Consider the following 12,053-nt stretch of genomic DNA (forward strand, 5'->3'; position numbering starts at 1 on the left):
AGATGACAAGACACAGGTTCTGTCGGATGTTATTATCAAGATCATTGGTAGCCCTTTTGTATTGCTTACGTTAAATCTTGTGACTTCCTTCATCTTTATTTTTAACTAGTACTGTACTCCAGCGCCTAAACACTGTACAATAGGTAAACTTCAAAATTGAGACACAAATAAATAACTTGTGAACATACTAAATCTAGTTATTAAAATTAAGTTAATTTGTTTGTGTTGCTCTCAAGTAAGTACAGCTGACTTGGAGTTTGTGTTGAAGGTTTAAAAAGATGCAACACAAATATACAAATCTGAGTATAAAGCAATTTATTATGGTAAAGTAACAACCTCTGCAGGGCATCCTAAATTAAAATTTTCCTACTTAAAAAATGAATAAGCATTGATATAATCATTCTCTGTGTCACGATGTTCGCAAAAACAGCACCAAGTTGAAAAGCCCTACAGAGATTAATGTGACTTACAATAAATATATGTTTTTATTTTTTGTTATGAATACTCACTCTTCCGTAAATATGAATCTTATTCATAATGTCTTCTATAGGGTCCATTTGAAATGATTTTTAAACACGAATATAAGCAACTTATTCCAACACAAAAAAAAAACAACCTCTAATGTCCAAACTTCTAATAATATACAAAAAACGGCACCAAGATCTAAAATACAATACTAGACAAATCAAAACACAAACGCAAAAAACACACCCATTCAATAAAAATTTCAAACGAATATTAATCAGCTGATCGTCTAAACGAGACTGGCATAGGAAACCGGTTGCGCAAAAAAAAATGAATGTTAGTTGCACTCAAACAAATTTACTATTGCTCTACTCTTTAACAGTATAATATTAATATATTTTGAATACTCCGGTTGACGACCATGAATTCAAAATTTTCCAATCGATTGCTGGAAATACTAGGAGTATATTACTTACATGTGAATCTATACGTTTAGGTATGTTCAAAGTGATTCGACAAATAAAACCAAGTTTATTACAAAAAATATTAACAAAATATTCGGTTGGTGTATGCGTGTGACAAGGCGGAGATGTGGTGAGCAGTTTCCTCAAATCTATACTTGAGTTATTCTACTAAAACAGGAATTATTTTATAGTAAATATGGATATACACGTTATCTAAAAATTTCGAGATGATGAGTATTTTATGAATTGATCGATACTGTATCAAGGCTGAAGCTAAAATCATCATTCAAAATAACAAATATTTATGATTTTATAAGCAATGAAGTGAAATCTGAGTTCTTGATCCTCCGAAATGGAAAGCTTGGACTTCCTCATGATACTTGGCGCAATAATTTTATGTAAAATTCATATGGATCACCACATCTAGTTCAGTTAACGATTCTTTTAGTGCTTTTAATGCGCTGTACTGATGAACAACAGTGGCCTCATGATAACAACATTTTTTCAAATCATTCTCTAAATTAAAAATCAGTTCTCGAAGTGACAATTCCAAATGTTGTAGATGAACTTGATGTCGATAGCATATTTTTTTATAGCGCACTCATTTGCTGTTGTTTGTTTAGATTTTTGTTTCGAATAATAAGTTGGCTGTTTCCGTTCTCTCTCGTTTTATGGCCCAGGAAACTGAGAACAGGGAACTGAGAATTTTGTCTTTATCATGTAAAAAAAGCTTTTAATAATTTCGTATGTGGTACAACGTTTGCACAAGAGTTTTGCACCAAGTGTTTAATTGGTTTATGAAAAACATAAAGTTTCCAAAATTGACAAATGTTAAATAAATATTTCCCAGGGAACTGATAATTTGATTGAAACTACACGAGTTCACTGACGAAAAACACTTTATTTAATAACGGACTTTGAAAGTTTATCATCAAATTGCTAACACGCGCCAAATAGACATCAAATTGGTCCAAACTGTCTAATTGGTATCTTCGCAAAAGTAACGTGATATTGTAATAAAAATTAAATATTGCCGACCAGGAAACTGAGAAATAAAACCGGTGGACCCTGTTTCATGTTGGTTAAAAACAAAAAAAATTATAAATATCAATTCAAATATGCCAATATCAATTATTTTCACTAATATTAATTAAGTATGTGCCACAATATTTGAATTAGCAGCAATGCTACTTATTTTATAACACACCACATGTCAATTTACAGGGTGAGGACACACCAGGGAACTGAGAGTTTTATGTTTTAAAAATGTTTCTATAAACTTAATAGCATATTTTATCAACTATTTATCATTTGCCGGTGTCAATTCATGTATGATCTTTTGTTGTAAACAAACTTCAAGACAATATTTATGTTACATAAGGACAATCATTGGTGGTCTTTTGAAAATTCCCATTTTTGTAGAATCAGTCACTTATATAATAAAGCTGAAGCTGTTGTTTATTTGAACACGCTAATCTCAGAAACTACTGGTTCAAATTCAAAAAATCTTTTTGTGTTGGATAGTCCATGTATCATATCTACATATAGGCTATATAAAATCACGCTACGATCATTAGGAGCGAAGTAGCAATGAAAAATTCGGAAAAACGGGAAAATTATTCCTCCTTTGACAGCTTCCGTTGCTTACGCTGCTTAAACGGTTAAAGTTACGTAAAAATCATGTATGACCAAATTGTTCCCCTCTAAAAGTTCTAAAGAAAAGTCCGCGACAGCATATGTCTATCTTTTAAGGTCGAGTCAGTATAACCTTTTTTATGGTAATGAAATTTGTTCTAAAATAATAATGCATTATGCATGTATAAAATTCTCGCGTCACAATGTTTGTAACCGAACTTCTCCGAAATCGGTAAACCGATTTGTATGAAATTTTTTGTGTCTATTCGGTAGGTCTGACAATAGGTTGTAAACTATTTTTTAAACCCCTAAGTGATAAGGGTGGCCCACCCTAAAAAATTTTTGTCTATTTTTTTGACAAATTTTTTTATTTTTATTTTTTTAAGATTTGGCATCAAAAAATACACATAATCCTAAATTTTCACCTTTCTACCACCAACCCCCATTTATTAATCATCTATAAAATAAAAATCAATTGCTGTTCCTATTAGTCTCGCTAAGACTCAAAAACGGCTTGACCGATTTAAAACATTTTTTATATTACGGGGATGCTTTATAAATAAAAAAAATAAGGATAACTTAAAAGAACAGTAAAAAATTAAAAAAATCTAAAAATTTTGTATGGGAATCGCCACTAGGAATTACTTTCAATAGTTGGCGTCTCTGACGGACCTGTCGTCTAACTGACGTGTCATACAAAACTAATTCTTCCGTGCGATTGTGAAAAGTATATTGCATTTGAAATCGTTCTTTGTTTTTTCGTAAAAAAAAACGTCGTTTATTTTAAGAAAAGTCTTGATTAAAGTGAATTTAATTACACATTGCGAAAGTTTCTTATTCATTTTGATCTGCCATTCTGTTTACCTATATTCACTTTGTTGGTTTTGACAAAACCTCAACCTTTACCGTTATTCGAGGATTTAATTTGAAGTTTTCAATATTTTAAAATTCTCAAGACAAAATTTACAGATTTGATTGACTGTGAAAATTATTCTGTGTCGTTTTATGAAGTTCATTAAAATGCCGAGAAGACGACAACCTCACATAGGTCCACGAATCAAATGTGCGACGAACTACCTCAGGTGCAAACCGCATTGATTTATTTCATGGGTAATTCGGCTATGGAAGTTGATCAGCGTTGTGCTCATAATCAACATAATCAAACATTGAAGCGAGACATTGAAGTGGTATGAATAAAACTGAGTAGATACTCATATTCGAAGTACGAAGTACCTACTTCATTATTACTCTTATATACCTGAGCATCGACTCTATGTACTGAGTACCTACTTGGAAACATTGTATCTCCCCGGACACAAACTGAACATCTACGCGTTTTGTGAGCATTTAATCTAGAAATGAGCATCGGCGTGGCAAATAACTGAGTTGTCTGTAAAGTAGCTTAGAAAACCAGTAGGATCGTTGTAAGAGCGAATTTTAACTAAACATGGTGACTTTCATGAATGTGGAACGTCGTCAAAAGGTGCATTCAGTTTGAAAAACACATTAGGAGCGGGAATATCGAAAACTTTTCATGTAATTAACTTTTATTTATTCATAAATTGTGCAGTGCGTTTTTTCTAACACTGGCCATAGAGATTCCCATCTCAAGGTGTCTACCCCATACTAACTTATATTTTGGTGACTCGATTTTTGCCTTGATGGTTGAACACTGTCATTGTTGTCCTTTTTTGTTGTATCGAGATGCTACTTGAGCATCAACTGTTACTTACTGAAGTATTAGTATCATCTGGAAAAACTAGAAATATTTTGATTTGATATTCGACTAGATACTTCGTATTTCGAGTATGAGCATCTACTGAGTTTTATTTATATCAACCATTGTCAAAAAATTGATCGAACGTTGTTTCGACAGAACTTCCTTCGCACCAAAAGTATAATGAAACATATTCCGCATTTTCGAGTTGAGTCTTTTCTTCACACAATTTTGTGATGACCTAATCAACATTTACTATCAACACGTAGATATACCACCTTGGATTGGTGCAGTGTAATACTAAAAATAACTGTATTGTATTCCCAAAATTATCTGCGAAAATCGAGTGAGCCATTCCATCAATTTTTTGGGGAGAATAAATAAATATTCTTAACAATTTACCATGCTTACAATAATTTTAAAACGTCTGCAAGATCTCAAAGTATTCATTTTTGCAACTCTTGAGTTATTCACTAAAATAAATTGACTGATTCATATATTTTTTTGAGTCACTGTAAAAGTAAATCTAAAAAATATGAATGCAGTGATAAATTACGAAAATATACTGATGATATTTTCCACATTTTATATAGGATTTATTCGGCAAAATCTTGAGATGACGTCTTCAAGTTTTTGGGCTTGTTAAACAGATATATTTTGATTGAAAACCTACCATGTCAAACAGTAACTTCAAAACGTCTGCAATATTTCAAAATTCAGTTTTGCAATTCTTGATTCAATCAATAAAATAAATTGACTCAGTGATTAATTTTTTTGAGACACCCCCTATAAGCAAAACTAAAAAATATGAATGGAATGATAAATCACAAGTATAGTCTCATCCTATTTTGGACATTTTAGATAGGATTCATTAGGCAAAATTTTGGGCTGACGTCATCAATTTTTTGGAGGGGATAAGTAAATATATTTTGAATAAAAATTTATTATGCTTATCATATGTTTACAACATCTGCAAGATTTCAAAGCATTCGATTTTGCAGATTCAAAATTAAATTGTAGGTGAAACGGAGTTCACGGGGTCAGCTAGTTCATTATAAAAGTTAGGTTGGCTGAGCATTTGAGATTTGGCTACTGGATGCAAGATCTATCGAAGGGTAATGGTGTGACTTTTTTCAGCATCAGATAATTATTTTACATGTACAGTGGTTTAATTGGGTTATCTTGTTCTTTAACCCCTTGGTGATATTTCTCCTTTGAGGACTATAGCTGCTAGACTTTTGCTATTTTCAATGCCGACGTGTAAGATATGCGAAGTATACCCTGAAAAACTTCAATAAAACCTTGAAATCTTTCTCATGCGAGTGCAAATATCACGCCAATTGTTTAAAGATTGATGATGCTGACTTAAAAGTTCTAAATAAATATTCTAATTTTCGTTATTTATGTAATGAATATATCGCTGTAGGAAGTTCATTAAAACTCGATGTTCTAAAATATTCTCTGTCTCATTGCAAAACAAAATTAATCCGTCGAATCCCATTCAAAAATTTAAATGAAATTAATTCTAGTAACTCATCTGTTGTTAGTAATAAATAGGTAATAATACCAACCAAGTTTCAGTCTCTATATATGCGGAAACTGTTCTTAATAAGAAGTCGTGTGTCATTCTCCAACCTAAAGATAATAAACAAACAGCACCTGTGACTAAATAAATTTGAAGTTCATCAGCACAGTTTCGTTGAACTAACGTCTACCCAAACTAACCTGATTTCCATGACACAGTTGTTATCTGAGGTTTTAGATAATAATAGTCAGGTGAATTTTATGTACGGAGATTTCTCTAAAGCTTTTGATAAAATTAACCATCGTCTACTATTAAAGAAATTAGGGGCCGGTTTATAGAACAGCGAGTTAAATATTTAATCCTTGATTAGTTTAACAGAGAATTAAAATGTGGAATATGAGCCCGTGATTGGTTGAAACATGCATGTTTCCTAGCAACGGACCTCAGTTAAAAATTAATCGCGAATTAACTTTAACTTCGCTTTCTATAAATCGGGTCTAGAGCTTTTTGGTTTCTCGGATTCCTTAATATTATTAATGAAGCCATATTTAAATAAGTGTTATCTCTTTGTCACTGTTAATTGTTTCAAATCAAAGTTCTTTATTCAGCAGTCTGGAGTATCCCACGGCTCTCTTTTAGGGACGCTGTTGTTTGGTATGATTATCAATGACATTATTGACGTGATTAATGTTCAATCTCTTTTATTTGTCGATTACCTTAAAATCTATTGTGTTATTGAATGCTATGAAGACTGCCTACGTTTGCAACAAAGCATTGATAAAGCTTTTCAATGGTGTGTAGATAATCATTTGTTACTGAACAAAAATAAATGTTACATTACGACTTTCAGTCGAAAAACTGGGGATATAAAATTTAATTATAATGTAGATAATAACATTCTTCAAACACCTCACGTTGTACGTGCTACATCAGCTTTCCATTCTCTGTAGTAGTAGTAGTAGTTAGTAATCTTTAGTGGTAACATTTATCCTCTTAGAGGCTTTCCAAATGATCTGTTGCTGAATGCATTCAAAATGTAATCGTTATTGTCCCGCCGCAAACTTTACTCAGTGTTGTTTTTATAGAAAATCTAGCATGGGTCTTCAGGAGTGTCCTGATCTGCGCAACATCGGTCTGAAGGCAAATAGAATAAGCGCCCTTACTAAAAACGTGTTTAATATTATCAGTTCTCGTACATATTGGTTGGTTCACCATTACTACAGATATTGCGTAAAGTGTGTCTAGAATTATAAGAATTTTATGGACACCCAAACTTAATCCGTTTTACAGCCCTTTCGTCAATTTTACTGTACAGCTGAAAAGCCTGTCAGGGGAAAACCAATGTTTACTGCACCCAAATTCAACACGCATCGAGCAGTCTGGCAGGCAGATACAAATTTTATTGTTGTGCTATTGTTTGTTGTTTGTATCGTCAAGCTGCTACCTGACTGACCGCGTAGCGAACATCAGGTGTTTTCCCTTGAAAATTCTTATAATTCTAGACAAATTTTAACTACACTGAGATCGAGGGTGATATTGACCTTATATATTTAATTGCACGCTTCAAGTTATTAAATACAATTTTAATTCTTAGTCACTTGGTACTTTTTGTTTACTTCTTTTGTTTATTTCTTTGTGTTTTTCTTTTTCTTGTCACCCTTGCCCTTAATTTAGGTTGTACCTGTTGGGTATTGAATTAACAATAATAATAATAACAACAATAGTAAGCATAAATATTTATTTAAAAATTAAAATGTAAGAAAGTTACAATATTTACGTAACATATTAAATCATAGGTACATTTAATCACCGCTTTTGGACTAATCCTAACACTTCAAACAATCCTCTGTTCTCGTCAGTTTCAACTTTCCGCTTTTCCTCCTGGTCTATACGCTTTTCGTACATTTCTACCAAACAGGTTCTCAGTAGTGAAATATTGTCTTTCTTCCACTTTCGAGTCGAACTCTTTACTTTCCGTATTCGTCCACTATTTTTTGTCTTTATTTTTGCGGCCCGCAGCTTCTCCTTTAATTTGTGTTGTTCCTTGTGTCTAAACACTGTTTGGATGGCAACCTCTCTCTTCTCATTTGAATCTTCTATGTCCTTACAGAATGTTGAAGTTTCCATAGTCTGGCTAACAACCGTCTCAAAATTGCTGGTTATTAACCGGTCGATCCTCTCATCGATAGCAAAATTGCTGTGATTGAATGTTGCCATTTTTCACCCGAAATACAATTCAGTGGTAAATATACTTCACTTGAAATGACAAGATGAACTGGTAGGAAAGTCGGTTTTCGCACGGAATTTATACCTTTTGCTCCTCCTTTTGGAAAGTCATTAGTAGGACAAGAAGTATTGTCGGTTCCCAGCAATAACGCCCATTAGTGTTATCTACCCCTTCCCTGGGATTTTCCCATACACATGTAGGTAGTACACTAAAGTGGGACTTTTGAAGAAACTTTATTTTGTATGCGACGATTAGAAATCTAGTCATTTTACGTCCCTATCACGTTCATGAAGTGTCACTTTTTGTACTGACATGTCAAAATGACTTCTTTGGACTCACTTGTCATTTTTATGGACTGACTTGCCATTCCTTTGTACTCAGATGTTGCGTCCTTGATCTTTTTACTTCCCGAGCGTAAGCAAAGGAAGTATTGTAATCGAGTCCGTCGGCCGACACTCTACTTTTACGTTTTCTCGATCTTTCATAACCCTTAGGCCCGGTTTTACAATGCAAGCTTAAGCGAGGTTCAAAGATAAGCCTTGGTTCAACTGCAGTTGTCCGTTTTACAATACATGGTTCAATGTTAAACCGCGCTCAAACGAAGGCTCAGCTGAGCGCTGATGTCAGGGTGGTTTAAGCTTCGCTCAACTGTCCATAACCTCAAATGTCTGTGCTTTATCGTTTTGGTGGTGTGACAGCATTATAATTGAAGATGGAAAATTTATTAGGAGTATTAACTGACGATGAAGACGTTTTAGAAATGATAAACATATTAGAACCGGCACGTATGCGACGACCAAAAGTTTTTCAGTTGAGAGAAAATCACTTTGAAAAGTGAAATGCTGGGGAATTTTTGAAACGATTTCGTTTTTCCAAGACTGGCGTACGGTTTATTTTGCAACAAATACAGGAGCAAATTACATCGCGAACAGAAAGAAATCATGCAGTATCACTGGAGCAAATGCTACTTGTGACTTCACGTTTCCTTGCCACTGGATCTTTTCTGCAAGTTGCTGGTGACTTTATAGGGATTAGTAAAGCAACAGCTTCTCAAATAATTAATGTTTTGGGGTGTGGAAATAGTAATTTACGCAACTAGTTCGGGATAGCCTGCTTCCCGCATGAACGCTTGTTTGAGGCACGACCGAAGGGAGTGCCGCATTTGCGTGAATGCGGGAAGCAGGCTCACGAACGTGTTGTGTACAATATTTTTTGCGACGAATAAACCTTTAAACTGAAGAGATTAACTGTGAGTTATTTATAAACAACGCCATTGACAGCGCCGTCAACACGTCACAATGTTGACACTACCCGAGTATTTTAAGGTTACCATGGCAACGGGAAGTTAAATGCACGTGTGCGGGAAGTTCGACCTCCCGCACTCTGGTGAATGCGCGAAAGCTACCAAAAAAGGTCATGAGTGCAAAAAGACGCTTTCCAGCATTGGCTTTTGGAATTCGTTTAAAAATGTGTAAATTAGAGGCAGTGGTTGTGGCAACAGCAGTTTTACACAACATTGCAATTATTTTAAATGAAGAAGAACCGCCAGTGGACGCAGAAGAAGAAGCAGCAGTGAATTTTGTGAACGATGTTCTAATTGAAAACATTGGAGAATATAGTGGCAATTATAATCAGAACAATTTTGTACGGAACCAGTTCATCAGAGAATATTTTACTCATTTGCTTCTTTTGATTTCGTTTTTAGTTGCAGTAAATAATAAAATGTAATGTAATTATTTATTTAAGTTTTATTATTTAAAATATTAAATTTTTGGGCAATTAATATTTCAATCTTCATTTGGTGTTCTGCTTTATTACTTCTAATTCAAGTGCAGCTTTGTCTCTCATAATTTGCATTTCTAGTTCATGTTTCTCTTTCATGGCTTTTAATTTAAACTCTTGCTCCTTTTGGATGTATTCCTTTCGACTTAGTTCGACAAGTTCTTTGGCAGCGGCACATTGCTCTAAATTATCACTTGTCTGGTTTCCTTTACCTATACAAACAATACATTAATAAAGTTTTAAGACAAGTGTCAAACATTTTTTAATATAAATATATATACATATAATACCTCTACGATATGGCGTGAGTGCTGAAAATTTTTTTTGCTTCAAGATTTTGGGGGAGTATTTAGCCCAATTCCCAGTTTGACCATTTTCTACAAAAATAACCATATTTGATTATTATTAATGTTTACCACTTTCTTTATTGGGACCACTTATTTTATCCATAACAGGCACTTCTCTCGAAATTGCTCCGGTTTGATCTTTTGGCATAAAACAATGTGAAATAAAGAAAAAATAGTAAAAAATTTCTGAATAAAGTGTATGTAAGGATAAAAAGTATTTACCATCATTTTCGTCATCAGACAGATTATACCGCTGTTACTTTGGAATGCTGAAAAGCATCAACATTTTAATTTTACAATACATATTATTCATAAAAATACTTATTACAGGTTGTTTCGGAATCGCCATCAAATTCGCTGCTATGCCCCATTGGTTTGGCCCCGAGAATTTCTTTTACAGCCACATCAACATCGGTGGCCTCAATACTTTGTTGTGACCCTCTCCCAGTACCACCGACATAGGCTTTCTCGTCAGCAAATTTTTTCGTTGTCCTCTTCTTAATGTTGTCGTACTTTTTGTTCAAAACTTTGTGATCCCGGAAGGTCTGGCCAGATAAAGAATTGAACTCTACTTCAATTTTCTTCCAACACTGATTTTTTTTTTTTTTGATTTGCATCAGTGTTGGACAATTTACACTCCAGAATATTTCTATACTTGCTTACTAAAGATAGGAGCAAGTTTTCTTCGGATTTTGTAAAATTCGGAGCACGTGTATTACTCATCTGAAACGAAATGTTAAAAACCATCATAATCATCTACTATTAACGAGCAAATGTTACATATACACATATACGTACCCCAGTAACGCAAAAAACTAATTACTTTGCAGAATTTGTCACAAATAATTTATAATAATGTGACATGATGACATAGATGACAACAACAACACACTTCCAACGTGCTCCCAACGTGGTCTCAACTGTCAGATTCTCGGGTGCGCGCTACCAACCTAAGGAAATTTGTGGTTCAGCTGAACCGGACGATAGCGGTGTTTGTAAAACGGACGCATGAATTGAACCTCAGTTCAGTTGAACTCAAGTTCAGTTGAACTCGTGTTGAACCGGACATTTGTAAAACCGGGCCTTAGAAGAGGAAGAAATAGGTCTGCCATTTCCGTCTGTCTGTCCGTCTGTCCGTCTGTCCGTCTGTCCGTCTGTCCGTCTGTCTGCCGTCCCCGATTTTTATTAGACAGATAATCTCCGAAAGTACTGTATCGATTGTTGTGAAATTTTGTACTTTTATTAGGAATATCATGTAGATGGTAAAACGCTAACCAAAATTTGTCTAATCATCCCCACCACTAATGCGATAACGTCACTTCAAAATTGTACATAGTAAATGGGTTTTAAATTGCATAAAATAACATAGTCCTACACATGTAGTTTACGACTCCGAATTGAGTTTCTACCCGAAACGTCCAGATTTTTGGAAAAAAATCAAAATTATAAAACAACATTTTGCAATTTAATTTTGGATCTGCTAACCCGAATGCTGTGAAATGTTGCAAATGTTTTAAGGCTATAAAGAGCATCATAAATCTTTAGTCAAAATATATTTGGTTATCCCCTCCAAAAACTTGATGACGTCAGCTCAAAAGTTTGCCGAATAAATCCTATTTAAACTGTACAAAATATGATGCGTCTGCACTTGTGATTTATCACTCCATTCATATTTTTTGGATTTGCATATACAGGATGACTCAAAAAAATTAATGAATGCGTAAATTTATTTTATTGATTTACTCAGGAACTACAAAACCAATGCTTTTAAATCTTGAAGATGTTTTAAAGTTATCATATGCATGGTAAGTTTTTGATCAAAATGTATTTGCTCATCCCCCCTAAAAAATTTATGACGTCACCACTAAAGTTTGCTGAATAAATCCTATCT

The 12,053-nt window shown here is 33.9% G+C and overlaps 1 protein-coding gene across 3 annotated transcripts; it reads right to left on the minus strand.

The window, feature by feature from the left end:
- Positions 1–9,756: 9,756 nt before the first annotated feature.
- On the minus strand, positions 9,757–11,243 carry LOC135134482 (uncharacterized). 3 transcript variants are annotated; one of them, XM_064063176.1, is made up of 5 exons: positions 10,961–11,243; positions 10,491–10,885; positions 10,385–10,431; positions 10,106–10,300; positions 9,757–10,027 (listed from the first exon to the last, which is right to left on the minus strand). In XM_064063176.1, exons 4-5 carry the CDS (start codon positions 10,206–10,208, stop codon positions 9,828–9,830), a joined length of 303 nt encoding a protein of 100 aa, XP_063919246.1. In that variant the 5' UTR covers positions 10,209–10,300; positions 10,385–10,431; positions 10,491–10,885; positions 10,961–11,243; the 3' UTR covers positions 9,757–9,827. The 3 variants fall into 2 exon arrangements, 2 of the variants coding, with proteins under 2 accessions (XP_063919245.1, XP_063919246.1); XM_064063175.1 differs by having other exon boundaries at positions 10,106–10,192.
- Between the last annotated feature and the right edge of the window lie 810 nt (positions 11,244–12,053).

Source organism: Zophobas morio, unplaced genomic scaffold (assembly GCF_036711695.1).
Source record: "Zophobas morio isolate AGI-343-1 ecotype UQ-CSIRO unplaced genomic scaffold, CSIRO_AGI_Zmor_V1 ptg000023l, whole genome shotgun sequence".
Lineage (NCBI taxonomy): Eukaryota > Metazoa > Arthropoda > Insecta > Coleoptera > Tenebrionidae > Zophobas > Zophobas morio.